This window comes from Bufo gargarizans, chromosome 1 (assembly GCF_014858855.1).
Source record: "Bufo gargarizans isolate SCDJY-AF-19 chromosome 1, ASM1485885v1, whole genome shotgun sequence".
Lineage (NCBI taxonomy): Eukaryota > Metazoa > Chordata > Amphibia > Anura > Bufonidae > Bufo > Bufo gargarizans.
This window is the reverse complement of record NC_058080.1, coordinates 457,042,485-457,064,943: the sequence shown is the minus strand read 5'-3', so window position 1 is coordinate 457,064,943 and position 22,459 is coordinate 457,042,485. Positions and strand designations below refer to the sequence as shown.

The 22,459-nt window shown below is 46.5% G+C and overlaps 1 protein-coding gene across 1 annotated transcript in view; it reads right to left on the bottom strand.

Moving 5' to 3' along the window:
- FAM189A2 (family with sequence similarity 189 member A2) overlaps positions 1 to 18,786 on the bottom strand; it is an 84,648-nt gene extending 65,862 nt beyond the window's left edge. Inside the window, exon 1 of the mRNA XM_044272831.1 lies at positions 18,220 to 18,786. Within this exon, the coding sequence (XP_044128766.1) occupies positions 18,220 to 18,591 (372 nt within the window). The 5' untranslated portion in view covers positions 18,592 to 18,786. The remainder of the gene's footprint in view (positions 1 to 18,219) is intronic.
- Between the last annotated feature and the right edge of the window lie 3,673 nt (positions 18,787 to 22,459).

Here is a 22,459-nt window from a genome sequence, read left to right as displayed (position 1 = left end):
GTACATCGTCTTATTATCTTTTGGGAGACACCTATGTCATTTCCCATAAAAAAAATGACTTGCTGGTTGAATAAAAGTAACTTTAAGTCAAAATTTGCCAGGGGTATGAATAATTATGGGCACTGTATATATGAAAAACTGGTTTAGTTGTCCATAGCAAAGAATCAGATTCTACCTTTCATTTTCCAAAGGTGTTCTGAAAAATGAAAGGTGGAATCTGATTGGTTGCTATGGGCAACTAAGTCAGTTTTCCTTTACAGCAGTTTTGATAAATCTCCCCCCAATGTCCAAACACCCTTCACTCCAGCCAAATAGGCACAGCATGCCCTCAATTCTGCTTGACTTTTACCCACTGCATGTGGATGGGGTTTTTAAAACTGTACTGTAAATCGTTGTGGATTTTCAGCGCAGTGCAGACATGTCAACTTGCAGTGAAGGAGCTGGTGGTGCTCTGCTTAGCATTCTCCTTTTGGCATGTTTTAATAGTGCCATCCCCATAGCTAGAGGATCCAGAGACCCCCTGATTAAAAACTGAAAGGACACATGCCTCAGTATTCTAGCAATCAGGGAATCACAAAACCTACCCCCACAAAGGGTCAACTCTTCTTATATGTTTCAATGATTGAACATGTTTTTCATGAAGCTCTTGTTCTCCATCTTATGCAATATTTAGAAGAAATTTAAAGGGTTTTCCGAGACTTACTGGACCTGGGACCCCCACTGATCAGCTGTTTGAGAAGGCACAGACGCTCGCAGTAGTGCCGAGGCCTTCACTCAGCTTTTCGTAGGCCAGTGACGATACGTTCATCGGTCACGTGGTCTAGACGCCGCTCAGCCCCATTCAAATAAATGGGGCTGAGCGCGATACCAAGCAAAGCCACTATAGAATGTACAGCACTGTGTTTGGTGAGCACCGAGAAGGCCGTGGCACTCACAATAGCACTGGTGCCTTCTCAAACAGGTGATTGGCGGTGGTCCCGGGTGCTGGACCTCCACCATTCAGATACTGATCCAGAGGATAGGTCACCAGTTATAAAATCTTGGAAAATCCTTTTGACTGTATAGTATCACCTAAGTATCAGGGGTGGACAAACTACTGAACACTTTGGGGGCCAGCTTGATCATCATAGGAACCCCTGTGATTCGCTTTTAGTAGTCAGGCAATAAAGCGGAACATTCTAGGTGCACCAGCTACCTGGCTGGATTTGGCAACGTGTAGTATTTCTATTCATTTATTTATGAATAATTTCTGCATATTTGATAACTATCTAAGCTCATTTCTTCCATCTCTGTGATTCTGTTCTATATAGTACGCACACTACACCTGTTCTCAGTTCTGTAATGCAGAGTGTTCGGGTAAGTGCACTTCACTGCTAGGAGTGATATGTAGGTAACCTATTTTCCAAGCTCTCTTCTCAGGTTCACTAAATGTCAACATGTAGATGGAATGTAGCTGACGTAAAAATAAACTACTCCATTTAATACTGGCAAAGGATCTTAATGCCTCTTCCCAGTCTTCATTAGAGCAACTGCGCTCAGTAGGACATTTCTCCTTAAACAATAACAGTACCCTGCAGATGCTTGGACTCCCATAAGGGGAATGAAAGGCACATATAACATTTCAAAATGTCAAGTGCTCTTTATAGTACGCTAATTTCATTATTCAACATTTTTCGCAAGGTTGTGAGATAAAGCCAATAAAAACATAATAATAAGAGATATTACGGTTAAAAAAGGAAGTAAACACTATGGAAATACTTGTATTCCTGTACTCATTATAACTATAGACAAAACACAATCTAAGGCTACTTTCACACTAGCGTTTTTACTGGATCCGGCAGGGCTCAGCAAAAACGCTTCCGTTACTGATAATACAACCATCTGTACCCGTTATAAACGGATCCGGTTGTATTATCTTTAACATTGCCAAGACGGATTGTCATAAACTTCATTGAAAGTCAATGGAGGACGGATCCGTTTGTGTCAGATTGTGTCGGGACGGAAAGCAAACTACAACATGTTGCGGTTTGCTCTCCTGTATGAGAACGCAACTAAACAGAACGGAATGCATTTTGGAGCAATACGTTCTGTTCAGTTCAGCGTTTTTTTACGGTATTGAGCCCCTATGACAGATCTCAATACTGGAAAACTAAAACGCTAGTGTGAAAGTAGCTTTAGAGATGCAAAGGAGAAAACTGCTAAAAATGGCATTCATTGGATATGAAATGGGACTGAGCAGCACAAAAGCCATATGATCGATGGACATTAGTCTCAGGTTACAGTCTTTTCAAACAGCTTATTATCAGCGGTTTTGGGAGACGGTATTGATCTGATATTGATGGCTAGAGATGAGCGAATTTCATATTTTTTAATTCATTCACGCTTTGTTTGGTGGTAAAAGCAGAATTGCGTTATGGATTCCGTTACCACGGACCATAACGCAATTCTATGACGGAATGCCTTTAGAGGCATTCCGTTATTCATTCCGTCATAATAGAAGTGAACGAATTTAAAAATATGAAATTCGCTCAGCTCTATTGATGATCTATCCTGAGGACAGGTCCTTAATATTTAAATCCCGAAAACCCCTTTAATATGAAAATGGGCAAAAAGATTATTTTGACTGGTGAAACTGCAAATGTCTCAAGTTCACCACAACATGAACCACTGTTTGTTTCAGGTGAATGTGCAGTGGTCCCTCAATATATAATATTAATTGGTTCCAGGACAACCATTGTATGCTGAAACCATTGTAAGTTGAATAATTGGTTCCAAAGCCCCAAAATGTCATCCAGGATAAGAGAAAATGAGTATATAAGAAAAATAAGCAGATAACTAAGACAGACAACACAAGTCCTCACATATAACAGTCAGGAATAGCTGCTAACTAGCCAACTAATCCAGCTATTGTACCAGAGAGGTGACCTGGATTGGTTGGATCTGAGTCTGAGACATTGTACGTTGAGTCTGGTTTCAACTTACGATGGGTCAGAAAAGACCTCTGTATGTTGAAAATATTGTATCCTGAGGCCATTATATCTTGAGGAATCACTGTAATTCATTTTCAGAACAGAAACTTCTGCAACAAAATCCTGAGGACAAGCCATCAATATCAAAATTCTGGAAAACCCCTTAAATATATATATATTTTTTTTAATAAATGTATTTGTTCTTTTTCTACAAACCATCAATAAAACAAGTCAGATACAGATCTGATATAAAGGTTGTCTGCCCCGGGCTCCAGCTGACAAGCCAAAATGAAGTATAGTCTGCCACATAAGATAAAATGAGCAGAGAGCATGGCTTGCAGGCAAAGAAAAGTAATGTCAGCAGGTCAGGACAAGACCATGAAACCTAAAGAAGGCAGCAGGTCAGGACAAGACCATGAAACCTAAAGAAGGCAGCAAGTCAGGACAAGACCATGAAGCCTAAAGAAGGCAGCACGGGTAAGGGCGAGTTCACACCAGCGCTATATATCTCCATTGTTCTGCTCCGTTACAGGATTTGGCACATAACTGAGATGAGCGGAGCTGAACAGACTCCACTGACTACAATGGAGTCCATTCATTATCTGTTTTGGGAATCTCTTTTATACAGGACAAAAAAAACTGCATGCTTAACTTTTTTTTTTTGGTTGACCTGAACAGAGCCCTCCACTGCAGATGTGAACAAGCCCTAACCGGACAGAACCCAAGAACAGTCATCCGACACATCAGGCAACACTTTCCTATTATGTTACAGTAATGAAGAAAACAAACAATTTTGCAAACAAAGAAAAAAAGGGGGAAAAAGTGAAATAAATCCCAGGTGGCTCTTAGAGTTACCTCTAAAATTATTCAGATCCCTCGTTTTTATACAAGAATATTACTATCGAGGGGAAAGATGCTTTCCTTGTCTTTTGTTAAAGGCCAACGTGACCTTTTGTGGAGCTATTCATTAAATATTAAATACTGCAGCCCCCCCCTTCAGGTAGGGATATCATGACAACCTTATTAATTAGCCATTTAACTCCTTATGAACAAATGCATTGTAGTATTTTAGTCGTGTTTGTCTAAGAAAACATATTAATGGCAACTTTGCAATAAAAAAAGTGACAAATATTGCAGCGGTTTCTATACATGTCTGAGTTACCCTTGGTCAGAAATAGGATAAAGGATGGTAAAGGCTGCATTACATGGGCAGATTATGCAAGTGATTGCCGGGAAGGAAGCGTTCCTTCCCGGCAATCGCCTGCTCGTCAGTGGAGGAGCCGCTGCTATTACCTCCTCGGTATGGGGAGTGATCGCTAATTCCATCACTGTTTGCCAGCAGCAGATCTTGATTAGACACCACGATCTGCCTCTGGCAAATTAGGATTTTTAAACCTGTTGAAAGATTGGCATTGCCCGATAAACAAGCGTTTGCTCATTTATCAGGTAATTGGCAGCAGTATTAAGCCTCATGCAGACATCCGTGGAACACGGTCCGCGAGAACCGGACTGGCATTGCAGGAGCGCACGGTGTTATTGGCTGCTATGATGCCGTGTGCTCCTGCAATGACAGTCAGGAATCTCACGGACCGCGTTCCACGGACATCTGCATGAGGCTTTACTCTGTCAGATGACCGCTAATAAGCATTAGTACCAATGCTCGTTACTGGTAGACTATCTGCCAGTCTAATAAAGGCTTTAGGGCAGGGATAAGCAACCTCTGGCACTCCAACGGTTCTGAAACTACAACTCCCAGAATCCCCCTTTCACTTCTTTGGGAGTTACAAGAACAGCTAAGTAAGTGTGCATGCTGGGAGTTGTAGTTTCACAGCAGCTGGAGTGCTGATCCCTGCTTTAGGATATGTTAAGGGGCTCATTCAGACGGCCATATGCTGTCAGCAAAAAAGCGGATCTGTTTTTTTTTTTGTGGATTAGATGCGGACCCATTCACTTCTATGGGGCCCTTTTCTCCATTCTTTGGCTCTGCAAAACAAATAAAACATGTCCTATACTGGTCAGTGAAAATCAGTACGTCTATGGGTCCGCAAAAATGCAGAATGCAATCCGTTTGTTTTTTTCGGACATGCTGAACTGTCAGCCAAAATACAGCATTTTTGCGGACAGCATACGGTCATCTGAATGAGCCCTAAAATAGATGAACGTTTCATAAATCCTGTGCGGAATTCATGCTGAATTCTTCAATTCATTGTTCTTAATGGAAATCAGCATTGCCGTTCATGCAGCCACTGGTTCTTTGTCACTTCTTGGCACGGAAACTGTGCTTAGCCACACTGGTTTAGCTCCACTAAATGAGGCTAATCCACACACAGTCCCACAGCAGACCAAACTGCAAATCTGTCAGCAGAAATCCAAGGCTGACGATTGCATTTCTGACGCCAATCCAGTGTCAGATTGTTCCGCAGGATTTACTCATTCAGACGGCTGTATGTGTTTTGTGGTCCACAAATTGCGGATCCGCAAAACACGGTTACCGGCCCGACTGCGTTCCGAAATGTGCCGACTGCACTTGGCCGCCACTCTCATAAAAAATGCCTATTCTTGTCCGCAATAAAAGAATAACACACGCTATGTATTTTTTACGGGACTGCAGAACGGAACAACGGATGTGCTGTCACACTGTGCTGTCAGAATCTTTTGCGGTCCCATTGAAATGAATGTGTCCGCACTCTTTCTACAAAAATGCGGAACGGGTGCGGAACACAACATACAGCTGTCTGAATGATCAGGTTTTTATGTTAAACACATTTTTTAGCATTTTGGATATTTTTGTTTTAATTTTGCATATCAATATATTGTAAAAAAAAAATAATCTAAAAGTATGTAAGTTTGGCACTGGCCACTAGATGTAATAATAGGTCGAAAGTTGACTGATATCGTCCTCTATGTATAGATAACACTGATATCACAAGCTTATCACAGAGCATGTCAAGGAGACTCTCCCATAGAACTCGATGAGGTCTCCTCCTGTCCACTGTGTCTATGTCCCATGTGGCTGCACTCAAAGAACAGGAAGCCTTGACATATATTAGGCCTAGTGGCTAGTGTGAAACTTGATCAAACTAAATGCCTCATTATCTTTGGTACCTACAAAAACACTTTTGAAAGGTCTTTTGAATGCCATCAATTACTGATAACACCTCCCCTGTGTACAGCTATCAGTGACTGACAGCTATCTATGTATACACACTTACACAGAGAATGCTATCAATCACTGATAACACCTCCCCTGTGTACAGCTATCAGTGACTGACAGCTATCTATGTATACACACTTACACAGAGAATGCTATCAATCACTGATAACACCTCCCCCGTATACAGCTATCAGTGACTGACAGCTATCTATATATACACACTTACACAGAGAATGCTATTAATCACTAATAACACCTCCCTGTGTACAGCTATCAGTGACTGACAGCTATCTATGTATACACACTTATACAGAGAATGCTATCAATCACTGATAACACCTTTCCCGTGTACAGCTATCAGTGACTGACAGCTATCTATGTATACACGCTTACACAGAGAATGCTAGCAATCACTGATAATACCTCCCCCGTGTACAACTATCAGTGACTGACAGCTATCTATGTATACACGCTTACACAGAGAATGCTATCAATCACTGATAACACCTCCCTGTGTACAGCTATCAGTGACTGACAGCTATCTATGTATACACACTTACACAGAGAATGCTATTAATCACTAATAACACCTCCCTGTGTACAGCTATCAGTGACTGACAGCTATCTATGTATACACACTTACACAGAGAATGCTATCAATCACTGATAACACCTCCCCTGTGTACAGCTATCAGTGACTGACAGCTATCTATGTATACACACTTACACGGAGAATGCTATCAATCACTGATAACACCTCCCCTGTGTACAATTATCAGTGACTGACAGCTATCTATGTATACACACTTATACAGAGAATGCTATCAATCACTGATAACACCTTTCCTGTGTACAGCTATCAGTGACTGACAGCTATCTATGTATACACACTTACACAGAGAATGCTATCAATCACTGATAACACCTCCCCTGTGTACAACTATCAGTGACTGACAGCTATGTATGCACACTTACACAGAGAATGCTACCAATCACTGATAACACCTCCATGTGTACAACTATCAGTGACTGACAGCTATCTATGTATACACGCTTACACAGAGAATGCTATCAATCACTGATAACACCTCCCCTGTGTACAACTATCAGTGACTGACAGCTATCTATGTATACACGCTTACACAGAGAATGCTATCAATCACTGATAACACCTTCCCTGTGTACAACTATCAGTGACTGACAGCTATCTATGTATACACACTTATACAGGGAATGCTATCAATCACTGATAACACCTCCCCTGTGTACAGCTATCAGTGACTGACAGCTATCTATGTATACACACACAGAGAATGCTATCAATCACTAATAACACTTCCCCTGTGTACAACTATCAGTGACTGACAGCTATCTATGTATACACACTTACACAGAAAATGCTATCAATCACTGATAACGCCTCCCCTGTGTACAGCTATCAGTGACTGACAGCTACTAATGTATACACACTAAGGGCTCGTTCACACTAACGTGTGCTGACCGTTGCCGTATTGTGGACCGCATTTGCGGATCCGCAAAACACGGGCACTGTTCCGTGTGCATTCTGCTTCAATGGGTTCGCAAATCCGGAGATGTGGAACGGTGCGAAACGGAACACTACGGAAGCACTACAGAAGCAATACGGAGTACTTCCTAGGGTTCCATTTCGTGCCTCCGCACCGCAAAAAGATAGAACATGCTCTATCTTTTTGGGGAACGGAGGGATCGCGGGCCCATTTAAGTGAATAGGTCCACAATCTCCATGCGGCTGGGCAACGGTCGGTGCCCATACATTGTGGACTGCAATTTGTGGTCCACAGCAAGGGCACGGGTTTCACAAGGTCGTGTGAACGAGCCCTTACACAGAGAATGCTATCAATCACTGATAACACCTCCCCTGTGTACAGCTATCAGTGATTGACAGCTATGTATATACACTTACACAGAGAACGCTATCAATCACTGATAACACTTCCTCCGTGTACAACCATCAGTGACCGACAGCTATCTATGTATACACACTTACACAGAGAATGCTATCAATCACTGATAACACCTCCTCCATGTACAACCATCAGTGACTGACAGCTATCTCTGTATACACACTTACACAGAGAATGCTATCAATCACTGATAATACCTCCCCGTGTACAATTATCAGTTACTGACAGCTATCTATGTATACACACTTACACAGAGAATGCTATCAATCACTGATAACACCTCCCCCATGTACAACTATCAGTGACTGACAGCTATCTATGTATACACACTTACACAGAGAATAATATCAATCACTGATAACACATCCCCTGTGTACAGCTATCGGTGACTGACAGCTATCTATGTATACACACTTACACAGAGAATAATATCAATCACTGATAACACATCCCCTGTGTACAGCTATCAGTGACTGACAGCTAACTATGTATACACACTTACACAGAGAATGCTATCAATCACTGATAACACCTCCCCTGTGTATAACTATCAGTGACTGACAGCTATGTATACACACTTACACAGAGAATGCTATCAATCACTGATAATACCTCCCCTGTGTACAACTATCAGTGACTGACAGCTATCTCTGTATACACACTTACACAGAGAATTCTATCAATCACTGATAACACCTCCCCTGTGTACAACTATCAGTGACTGACAGCTATCTGTGTATATACACTTATACAGGGAATGCTATCAATCACTGATAACACCTCCCCCATGTACAGCTATCAGTGACTGACTGCTAGCTATCTTACACAGAGAATGCTATCAATCACTAATAACACCTCCCCGTGTACAACTATCAGTGACTGACAGCTATCTATGTATACACGCTTACACAGAGAATGCTACCAATCACTGATAATACCTCCCCCATGTACAGCTATCAGTGACTGACAGCTATCTATGTATACACACTTACACAGAGAATGCTATCAATCACTGATAACACCTCCCTCATGTACAGCTATCAGTGACTGACAGCTATCTATGTATACACACTTACACAGAGAATGCTATCAATCACTGATAACACCTCCCCCATGTACAGCTATCAGTGACTGACTGCTAGCTATCTTGCACAGAGAATGCTATCAATCACTAATAACACCTCCCCGTGTACAACTATCAGTGACTGACAGCTATCTATGTATACACACTTAGGCCTCATGCACAAGACCGTTTTTTTTTTTAAGGTCCGCAAAAGGTCCGTGACCGTTTTTTCGTCCGTGGGTCTTCCTTGTTTTTTGGAGGATCCACGGACATGAAAAATGAAAAAAAAATCTAAGTCAAGTTTGCCATTGAAATGATAGGAAAAAACGGACACGGATCACGGACACGGATGACAATCTTGTGTGCATCCGTGATTTTTCACGGACCCATTGACTTGAATGAGTCCGTGAACCGTTGGCCGTGAAAAAAATAGGACAGGTCCTATTTTTTTCACGGCCAGGAAACACGGATCACGGATGCGGCTGCCAAACGGTGCATTTTCCGATTTTTCCACTGACCCATTTAAAGTCAATGGGTCCGTGAAAAAAAACGGAAAACGGCACAACGGCCACGGATGCACACAACGGTCGTGTGCATGAGGCCTTACACAGAGAATGCTATCAATCACTGATAACACCTCCCCTGTATACAACTATCAGTGACTGACAGCTATCTATGTATACACACTTACACACAGAATGCTAGCAATCACTGATAATACCTCCCCCGTGTACAACTATCAGTGACTGACAGCTATCAATGTATATACACTTACACAGAGAATGCTATCATTCACTGATAATAACTCTCCTGTGTACAACTATCAGTGACTGACAGCTATCTATGTATACACACTTACACAGAGAATGCTATCAATCACTGATAACACCTCCCCTGTGTACAACTATCAGTGACTGACAGCTATGTATGCACACTTACACAGAGAATGCTACCAATCACTGATAACACCTCCATGTGTACAACTATCAGTGACTGACAGCTATCTATGTATGCACGCTTACACAGAGAATGCTATCAATCACTGATAACACCTCCCCTGTGTACAACTATCAGTGACTGACAGCTATCTATGTATACACGCTTACACAGAGAATGCTATCAATCACTGATAACACCTTCCCTGTGTACAACTATCAGTGACTGACAGCTATCTATGTATACACACTTATACAGGGAATGCTATCAATCACTGATAACACCTCCCCTGTGTACAGCTATCAGTGACTGACAGCTATCTATGTATACACACACAGAGAATGCTATCAATCACTAATAACACTTCCCCTGTGTACAACTATCAGTGACTGACAGCTATCTATGTATACACACTTACACAGAAAATGCTATCAATCACTGATAACGCCTCCCCTGTGTACAGCTATCAGTGACTGACAGCTACTAATGTATACACACTAAGGGCTCGTTCACACTAACGTGTGCTGACCGTTGCCGTATTGTGGACCGCATTTGCGGATCCGCAAAACACGGGCACTGTTCCGTGTGCATTCTGCTTCAATGGGTTCGCAAATCCGGAGATGTGGAACGGTGCGAAACGGAACACTACGGAAGCACTACAGAAGCAATACGGAGTACTTCCTAGGGTTCCATTTCGTGCCTCCGCACCGCAAAAAGATAGAACATGCTCTATCTTTTTGGGGAACGGAGGGATCGCGGGCCCATTTAAGTGAATAGGTCCACAATCTCCATGCGGCTGGGCAACGGTCGGTGCCCATACATTGTGGACTGCAATTTGTGGTCCACAGCAAGGGCACGGGTTTCACAAGGTCGTGTGAACGAGCCCTTACACAGAGAATGCTATCAATCACTGATAACACCTCCCCTGTGTACAGCTATCAGTGATTGACAGCTATGTATATACACTTACACAGAGAACGCTATCAATCACTGATAACACTTCCTCCGTGTACAACCATCAGTGACCGACAGCTATCTATGTATACACACTTACACAGAGAATGCTATCAATCACTGATAACACCTCCTCCATGTACAACCATCAGTGACTGACAGCTATCTCTGTATACACACTTACACAGAGAATGCTATCAATCACTGATAATACCTCCCCGTGTACAATTATCAGTTACTGACAGCTATCTATGTATACACACTTACACAGAGAATGCTATCAATCACTGATAACACCTCCCCCATGTACAACTATCAGTGACTGACAGCTATCTATGTATACACACTTACACAGAGAATAATATCAATCACTGATAACACATCCCCTGTGTACAGCTATCGGTGACTGACAGCTATCTATGTATACACACTTACACAGAGAATAATATCAATCACTGATAACACATCCCCTGTGTACAGCTATCAGTGACTGACAGCTAACTATGTATACACACTTACACAGAGAATGCTATCAATCACTGATAACACCTCCCCTGTGTATAACTATCAGTGACTGACAGCTATGTATACACACTTACACAGAGAATGCTATCAATCACTGATAATACCTCCCCTGTGTACAACTATCAGTGACTGACAGCTATCTCTGTATACACACTTACACAGAGAATTCTATCAATCACTGATAACACCTCCCCTGTGTACAACTATCAGTGACTGACAGCTATCTGTGTATATACACTTATACAGGGAATGCTATCAATCACTGATAACACCTCCCCCATGTACAGCTATCAGTGACTGACTGCTAGCTATCTTACACAGAGAATGCTATCAATCACTAATAACACCTCCCCGTGTACAACTATCAGTGACTGACAGCTATCTATGTATACACGCTTACACAGAGAATGCTACCAATCACTGATAATACCTCCCCCATGTACAGCTATCAGTGACTGACAGCTATCTATGTATACACACTTACACAGAGAATGCTATCAATCACTGATAACACCTCCCTCATGTACAGCTATCAGTGACTGACAGCTATCTATGTATACACACTTACACAGAGAATGCTATCAATCACTGATAACACCTCCCCCATGTACAGCTATCAGTGACTGACTGCTAGCTATCTTGCACAGAGAATGCTATCAATCACTAATAACACCTCCCCGTGTACAACTATCAGTGACTGACAGCTATCTATGTATACACACTTAGGCCTCATGCACAAGACCGTTTTTTTTTTTAAGGTCCGCAAAAGGTCCGTGACCGTTTTTTTCGTCCGTGGGTCTTCCTTGTTTTTTGGAGGATCCACGGACATGAAAAATGAAAAAAAAATCTAAGTCAAGTTTGCCATTGAAATGATAGGAAAAAACGGACACGGATCACGGACACGGATGACAATCTTGTGTGCATCCGTGATTTTTCACGGACCCATTGACTTGAATGAGTCCGTGAACCGTTGGCCGTGAAAAAAATAGGACAGGTCCTATTTTTTTCACGGCCAGGAACACGGATCACGGATGCGGCTGCCAAACGGTGCATTTTCCGATTTTTCCACTGACCCATTTAAAGTCAATGGGTCCGTGAAAAAAAACGGAAAACGGCACAACGGCCACGGATGCACACAACGGTCGTGTGCATGAGGCCTTACACAGAGAATGCTATCAATCACTGATAACACCTCCCCTGTATACAACTATCAGTGACTGACAGCTATCTATGTATACACACTTACACACAGAATGCTAGCAATCACTGATAATACCTCCCCCGTGTACAACTATCAGTGACTGACAGCTATCAATGTATATACACTTACACAGAGAATGCTATCATTCACTGATAATAACTCTCCTGTGTACAACTATCAGTGACTGACAGCTATCTATGTATACACACTTACACAGAGAATGCTATCAATCACTGATAACACCTCCCCTGTGTACAACTATCAGTGACTGACAGCTATGTATGCACACTTACACAGAGAATGCTACCAATCACTGATAACACCTCCATGTGTACAACTATCAGTGACTGACAGCTATCTATGTATGCACGCTTACACAGAGAATGCTATCAATCACTGATAACACCTCCCCTGTGTACAACTATCAGTGACTGACAGCTATCTATGTATACACGCTTACACAGAGAATGCTATCAATCACTGATAACACCTTCCCTGTGTACAACTATCAGTGACTGACAGCTATCTATGTATACACACTTATACAGGGAATGCTATCAATCACTGATAACACCTCCCCTGTGTACAGCTATCAGTGACTGACAGCTATCTATGTATACACACACAGAGAATGCTATCAATCACTAATAACACTTCCCCTGTGTACAACTATCAGTGACTGACAGCTATCTATGTATACACACTTACACAGAAAATGCTATCAATCACTGATAACGCCTCCCCTGTGTACAGCTATCAGTGACTGACAGCTACTAATGTATACACACTAAGGGCTCGTTCACACTAACGTGTGCTGACCGTTGCCGTATTGTGGACCGCATTTGCGGATCCGCAAAACACGGGCACTGTTCCGTGTGCATTCTGCTTCAATGGGTTCGCAAATCCGGAGATGTGGAACGGTGCGAAACGGAACACTACGGAAGCACTACAGAAGCAATACGGAGTACTTCCTAGGGTTCCATTTCGTGCCTCCGCACCGCAAAAAGATAGAACATGCTCTATCTTTTTGGGGAACGGAGGGATCGCGGGCCCATTTAAGTGAATAGGTCCACAATCTCCATGCGGCTGGGCAACGGTCGGTGCCCATACATTGTGGACTGCAATTTGTGGTCCACAGCAAGGGCACGGGTTTCACAAGGTCGTGTGAACGAGCCCTTACACAGAGAATGCTATCAATCACTGATAACACCTCCCCTGTGTACAGCTATCAGTGATTGACAGCTATGTATATACACTTACACAGAGAACGCTATCAATCACTGATAACACTTCCTCCGTGTACAACCATCAGTGACCGACAGCTATCTATGTATACACACTTACACAGAGAATGCTATCAATCACTGATAACACCTCCTCCATGTACAACCATCAGTGACTGACAGCTATCTCTGTATACACACTTACACAGAGAATGCTATCAATCACTGATAATACCTCCCCGTGTACAATTATCAGTTACTGACAGCTATCTATGTATACACACTTACACAGAGAATGCTATCAATCACTGATAACACCTCCCCCATGTACAACTATCAGTGACTGACAGCTATCTATGTATACACACTTACACAGAGAATAATATCAATCACTGATAACACATCCCCTGTGTACAGCTATCGGTGACTGACAGCTATCTATGTATACACACTTACACAGAGAATAATATCAATCACTGATAACACATCCCCTGTGTACAGCTATCAGTGACTGACAGCTAACTATGTATACACACTTACACAGAGAATGCTATCAATCACTGATAACACCTCCCCTGTGTATAACTATCAGTGACTGACAGCTATGTATACACACTTACACAGAGAATGCTATCAATCACTGATAATACCTCCCCTGTGTACAACTATCAGTGACTGACAGCTATCTCTGTATACACACTTACACAGAGAATTCTATCAATCACTGATAACACCTCCCCTGTGTACAACTATCAGTGACTGACAGCTATCTGTGTATATACACTTATACAGGGAATGCTATCAATCACTGATAACACCTCCCCCATGTACAGCTATCAGTGACTGACTGCTAGCTATCTTACACAGAGAATGCTATCAATCACTAATAACACCTCCCCGTGTACAACTATCAGTGACTGACAGCTATCTATGTATACACGCTTACACAGAGAATGCTACCAATCACTGATAATACCTCCCCCATGTACAGCTATCAGTGACTGACAGCTATCTATGTATACACACTTACACAGAGAATGCTATCAATCACTGATAACACCTCCCTCATGTACAGCTATCAGTGACTGACAGCTATCTATGTATACACACTTACACAGAGAATGCTATCAATCACTGATAACACCTCCCCCATGTACAGCTATCAGTGACTGACTGCTAGCTATCTTGCACAGAGAATGCTATCAATCACTAATAACACCTCCCCGTGTACAACTATCAGTGACTGACAGCTATCTATGTATACACACTTAGGCCTCATGCACAAGACCGTTTTTTTTTTTAAGGTCCGCAAAAGGTCCGTGACCGTTTTTTCGTCCGTGGGTCTTCCTTGTTTTTTGGAGGATCCACGGACATGAAAAATGAAAAAAAAATCTAAGTCAAGTTTGCCATTGAAATGATAGGAAAAAACGGACACGGATCACGGACACGGATGACAATCTTGTGTGCATCCGTGATTTTTCACGGACCCATTGACTTGAATGAGTCCGTGAACCGTTGGCCGTGAAAAAAATAGGACAGGTCCTATTTTTTTCACGGCCAGGAAACACGGATCACGGATGCGGCTGCCAAACGGTGCATTTTCCGATTTTTCCACTGACCCATTTAAAGTCAATGGGTCCGTGAAAAAAAACGGAAAACGGCACAACGGCCACGGATGCACACAACGGTCGTGTGCATGAGGCCTTACACAGAGAATGCTATCAATCACTGATAACACCTCCCCTGTATACAACTATCAGTGACTGACAGCTATCTATGTATACACACTTACACACAGAATGCTATCACTGATAACACCTCCCCTGTGTACAACTATCAGTGACTGACAGCTATCTATGTATACACACTTACACAGAGAATGCTATCAGTCACTGGTAACACCGCCCTGTGTACAACTATCAGTGACTGACAGCTATCTATGTATACACACTTACACAGAGAATGCTATCAATCACTGATAACACCTCCTCCATGTACAGCTATCAGTGACTGACTGCTAGCTATCTATGTATACACACTTACACAGAGAATGCTATCAATCACTAATAACACCTCCTCCATGTACAGCTATCAGTGACTGACAGCTATCTATGTATACACACTTACACGGAGAATGCTATCAATCACTGATAATACCTCCCCCATGTACAACTATCAGTGACTGACAGCTATCTATGTATACACACACAGAGAATGCTATCAATCACTGATAACACCTCCCCTGTGTACAACTATCAGTGACTGACAGCTATCTATGTATACACACTTATACAGAGAATGCTATCAATCACTGATAACACCTCCATGTGTACAGCTGAGCTCAGACATAGCAGAGATATAAATGTAAAACGTACAAGTTAACTGAATCTTTTCCCATAAAACTATATATCAATCTGCTCAGCTCCTCCTGCTCTATAACATGCTGCCTGCAGATTGTGCTGTATTGTGTGGTGGTAACAGGTCCGCTTTAACTCATAGAAGCATTGCTTCTAGTAGAGAATAGTTCAGTACATACAGCATCTGATGGAGCATGGTATAGCAGCACAAGGAGGCTTTACACTTACACTTAGGGGGAGTCTGTGGCTGGCGCACACTTAGGGGGAGTCTGTGGCTGGCGCATACTTATGGGGAGTCTGTGGCTGGCGCACACTTAGGGGGAGTCTGTGGCTGGCGCACACTTATGGGGAGTCTGTGGCTGGCGCACACTTATGGGGAGTCTGTGGCTGGCGCACACTTAGGGGGAGTCTGTGGCTGGCGCACACTTAGGGGGAGTCTGTGGCTGGCGCACACTTAGGGGGAGTCTGTGGCTGGCGCACACTTAGGGGGAGTCTGTGGCTGGCGCACACTTATGGGGAGTCTGTGGCTGGCGCACACTTATGGGGAGTCTGTGGCTGGCGCACACTTATGGGGAGTCTGTGGCTGGCGCACACTTATGGGGAGTCTGTGGCTGGCGCACACTTATGGGGAGTCTGTGGCTGGCGCACACTTATGGGGAGTCTGTGGCTGGCGCACACTTATGGGGAATCTGTGGCTTTATGGGAGTCTGTGGCTGGTGCACACTTATGGGGAGTCTGTGGCTGGTGCACACTCATGGGGAGTATGTGTCTGGTGCACACTTATGGGGAGTCTGTGGCTGGTGCACACTTATGGGGAGTCTGTGGCTTTATGGGAGTCTGTGGCTGGTGCACACTTATGGGGAGTCTGTGGCTGGTGCACACTCATGGGGAGTATGTGTCTGGTGCACACTTAGGGGGAGTCTGTGGCCGGCGCACACTTAGGGGGAGTCTGTGGCTGGTGCACACTCATGGGGAGTATGTGTCTGGTGCACACTTATGGGGAGTCTGTGGCTGGCGCACACTTATGGGGAGTCTGTGGCTGGCGCACACTTATGGGGAGTCTGTGGCTGGCGCACACTTATGGGGAGTCTGTGGCTGGCGCACACTTATGGGGAATCTGTGGCTGGCGCACACTTATGGGGAATCTGTGGCTGGCGCACACTTATGGGGAATCTGTGGCTGGCGCACACTTATGGGGAATCTGTGGCGGCGCACACTTATGGGGAGTCTGTGGCTGGCGCACACTTATGGGGAGTCTGTGGCTGGCGCACACTTATGGGGAGTCTGTGGCTGGCGCACACTTATGGGGAGTCTGTGGCTGGCGCACACTTATGGGGAATCTGTGGCTGGCGCACACTTATGGGAATCTGTGGCTGGCGCACACTTATGGGGAATCTGTGGCTGGCGCACACTTATGGGGAATCTGTGGCGGCGCACACTTATGGGGAGTCTGTGGCTGGCGCACACTTATGGGGAGTCTGTGGCTGGTGCACACTTATGGGGAGTCTGTGGCTGGCGCACACTTATGGGGAGTCTGTGGCTGGCGCACACTTATGGGGAGTCTGTGGCTGGCGCACACTTATGGGATGGACGGCACAAAAGACGGGTATCAGTGGCTGGTGCACACATATTGGGAGGCGTCTGTGGCTGGCGCACCCTTATGGGGGCATGGGTCACTTTGGGGATTACTGGCACAGTAAGGGAGGGTTGGATGCATTATTGCCTATTTGGGATTTATGTTGGGGCTGATGCAGAATAAGACTGAATATGCAGATAGAGGTCTTTTGTATGTCTCACCTCCTACATCACAGCATTGTAATGTATACATAACTGTCCTGACAATCGCGATATAAGATAGGTTAGATATAACATGCAGCAGGTGTCCGCTACTCACCGAGGATCCTGCCCAGAAGGGACATGAACTCCTGATCTGGGGGCTCTTGCTCAGTGACAGAGCCCCAAAACTGAGAGCCACAGTGCAGCAGCCCAGGATCAGCTGCAGCAACCCCAGGGACAGCAGCGGTCTCCCCGGAAGGATCAGTCCAGCCCCAGCCCGGCGCCGGCTTGATAAAGTGGGAGGTGGAGGAGGGGGGCACAGGCTCAGAGCAGCGGAACATCGAGGGGGCTGGGGCGGCCCGCGGCCTCTACGTGCCCGGTGCTGGGAAGGCTCTCCGCCCGGAGAAGAGACAGGAGCCGCATTGCCCATGGAAGAAGACAGCCCTGCCACGGGGCAGCAAGAGCCAGGGAGCAGCACGGGCAGAGACATCACCCGGAGGGACTGGAGCGGTGGCCGGGCCAAGGGAGGGGGGAAACCTGATCACACACAGACAGCTCCCGCCGCAGATGCCATTGTCTACAGGCGCAGGGCTGCCCCGAGCCTGGCTTCCTGCGCTCTCAGCCCTCTCTCCCAGCGACCATCCGGCATGGAAGTTTTAAAATAACTCCAGTGACTAGTAGGAGGGAGCAGAGCTCCGGTGTCACAGCCTGGCCCCGCTCCAAGGAGGGCGTGAGGAGGACCGAGCTGCCCCGGGAGAGACAGCGCCCGCAGGCAGGATATTCTACAGGCTGACAGGGCATGTTCACCCATAGCCTGCCCACCCCCACATGAGGGGCAGGATGTACCCCACTATCCTCCCAGCACAGGGCATGTTCACTCATAGTCTGCCCAACCCCGACATGAGGGGCAGGATGTACCCCACTATCCTCCCAGCACAGGGCATGTTCACTCATAGTCTGCCCAACCCCCACATGAGGGGCAGGATGTACCCCACTATCCTCCCAGCACAGGGCACGTTCACCCATAGCCTGCCCACCCCCACATGAGGGGCAGGATGTACCCCACTATCCTACCAGCACAGGACATGTTCACCCATAGCCTGCCAAACCCCCAACTGAGGGGCAGGATGTACCCCACTATCCTCCCAAGACCGGGCATGTTAACGGAAAGCCTGCCCAACTCCTACATGAGGGGCAGGATGTACCCCACTATCCTCACAGCACAGGGCATGTTTACTCATAGTCTGCCCAACCCCCACATGAGGGGCAGGATGTACCCCACTATCCTCACATCACAGGGCATGTTCACTCATAGTCTGCCCGAACCCCCACATGAGAGGCAGGATGTACCTCACTATCCTCCCAGCACAGGGCATGTTCACTCATAGTCTGCCCAACCCCTACATGAGGGGCAGGATGAACCCCACTATCCTACCAGCACAGGGCATGTTCACTCATCGTCTGCCCAACCCCCACATGAGGGGCAGGATGAACCCCACTATCCTCACATCACAGGGCATGTTCACTCATAGTCTGCCCGAACCCCCACATGAGAGGCAGGATGTACCTCACTATCCTCCCAGCACAGGGCATGTTCACTCATAGTCTGCCCAACCCCCACATGAGGGGCAGGATGTACCCCACTATCCTCCCAGCACAGGGCATGTTCACTCATCGTCTGCCCAACCCCCACATGAGGGGCAGGATGAACCCCACTATCCTACCAGCACAGGGCATGTTCACTCATAGTCTGCCCGACCCCCACATGAGGGGCAGGATGTACCCCACTATCCTCCCAGCACAGGACATGTTCACCCATAGCCTGCCCAACCCCCACATGAGGGGCAGGATGTACCCCACTATCCTCCCAGCACCGGGCATGTTAACTGAAAGCCTGCCCAACTCCTACATGAGGGGCAGGATGTACCCCACTATCCTCACAGCACAGGGCATGTTCACTCATAGTCTGCCTGAACCCCCACATGAGGGGCAGGATGTACCTCACTATCCTCCCAGCACAGGGCATGTTCACTCATAGTCTGCCCAACCCCCACATGAGGGGCAGGATGTACCCCACTATCCTCCCAGCACAGGGCATGTTCACTCATAGTCTGCCCAACCCGCACATGAGGGGCAGGATGTACCCCACTATCCTCCCAGCACAGGGCATGTTCACTCATAGTCTGCCCAACCCCCACATGAGGGGCAGGATGAACCCCACTATCCTACCAGCACAGGGTATGTTCACTCATAGTCTGCCCGACCCCCACATGAGGGGCAGGATGTACCCCACTATCCTCCCAGCACAGGGCATGTTAACTCATAGTCCGCCCAACCCCCACATGAGGGGCAGGATGTACCCCACTATCCTCCCAGCACAGGGCACGTTCACCCATAGCCTGCCCACCCCCACATGAGGGGCAGGATGTACCCCACTATCCTACCAGCACAGGACATGTTCACCCATAGCCTGCCAAACCCCCAACTGAGGGGCAGGATGTACCCCACTATCCTCCCAAGACCGGGCATGTTAACTGAAAGCCTGCCCAACTCCTACATGAGGGGCAGGATGTACCCCACTATCCTCACAGCACAGGGCATGTTTACTCATAGTCTGCCCAACCCCCACATGAGGGGCAGGATGTACCCCACTATCCTCACATCACAGGGCATGTTCACTCATAGTCTGCCCGAACCCCCACATGAGAGGCAGGATGTACCTCACTATCCTCCCAGCACAGGGCATGTTCACTCATAGTCTGCCCAACCCCTACATGAGGGGCAGGATGTACCCCACTATCCTCCCAGCACAGGGCATGTTCACTCATCGTCTGCCCAACCCCCACATGAGGGGCAGGATGAACCCCACTATCCTCACATCACAGGGCATGTTCACTCATAGTCTGCCCGAACCCCCACATGAGAGGCAGGATGTACCTCACTATCCTCCCAGCACAGGGCATGTTCACTCATAGTCTGCCCAACCCCCACATGAGGGGCAGGATGTACCCCACTATCCTCCCAGCACAGGGCATGTTCACTCATCGTCTGCCCAACCCCCACATGAGGGGCAGGATGAACCCCACTATCCTACCAGCACAGGGCATGTTCACTCATAGTCTGCCCGACCCCCACATGAGGGGCAGGATGTACCCCACTATCCTCCCAGCACAGGACATGTTCACCCATAGCCTGCCCAACCCCCACATGAGGGGCAGGATGTACCCCACTATCCTCCCAGCACCGGGCATGTTAACTGAAAGCCTGCCCAACTCCTACATGAGGGGCAGGATGTACCCCACTATCCTCACAGCACAGGGCATGTTCACTCATAGTCTGCCTGAACCCCCACATGAGGGGCAGGATGTACCACACTATCCTCCCAGCACAGGGCATGTTCACTCATAGTCTGCCCAACCCCCACATGAGGGGCAGGATGTACCCCACTATCCTCCCAGCACAGGGCATGTTCACTCATAGTCTGCCCAACCCGCACATGAGGGGCAGGATGTACCCCACTATCCTCCCAGCACAGGACATGTTCACTCATAGTCTGCCCAACCCCCACATGAGGGGCAGGATGAACCCCACTATCCTACCAGCACAGGGTATGTTCACTCATAGTCTGCCCGACCCCCACATGAGGGGCAGGATGTACCCCACTATCCTCCCAGCACAGGGCATGTTAACTCATAGTCCGCCCAACCCCCACATGAGGGGCAGGATGTACCCCACTAGCCTCCCAGCACAGGGCATGTTCACTCATAGTCTTCCCAACCCCCACATGAGGGGCAGGATGAACACCACTATCCTCACAGCACAGGGCATGTTCACCCATAGCCTGCCCAACCCCCACATGAGGGGCAGGATGAACACCACTATCCTCCCAGCACAGGGCATGTTCACTCATAGTCTGCCCGACCCCCACATGAGGGGCAGGATGTACCCCACTATCCTCCCAGCACAGGGCATGTTCACTCATAGTCTGCCCAACCCCCACATGAGGGGCAGGATGTACCCCACTATCCTCCCAGCACAGGGCATGTTCACGCATAGTCTGCCCAACCCCCACATGAGGGGCAGGATGAACACCACTATTGTCACGACCCTTGGTCACGGTCGTGACTCCTTGGGAGCCGCATGCAGTTACCCGCGGTTTTGGTGTTGTGTCAACCGCAGCTGGGGGCACTTAGTGGTTTGCCTCAGGTGCAGTTGCCGCGGATAACAGGCATGCGTGCGGTTGCCCTTGGCAACGTGTTTTATGTGCACTCCCTTTGTCTGTTTGTGGTGCACTAGGTCATGTGTTGTATGCACGGAGACACCTTCCTTCACCTGCGGTTGTCCGCGGCAACGTCTGT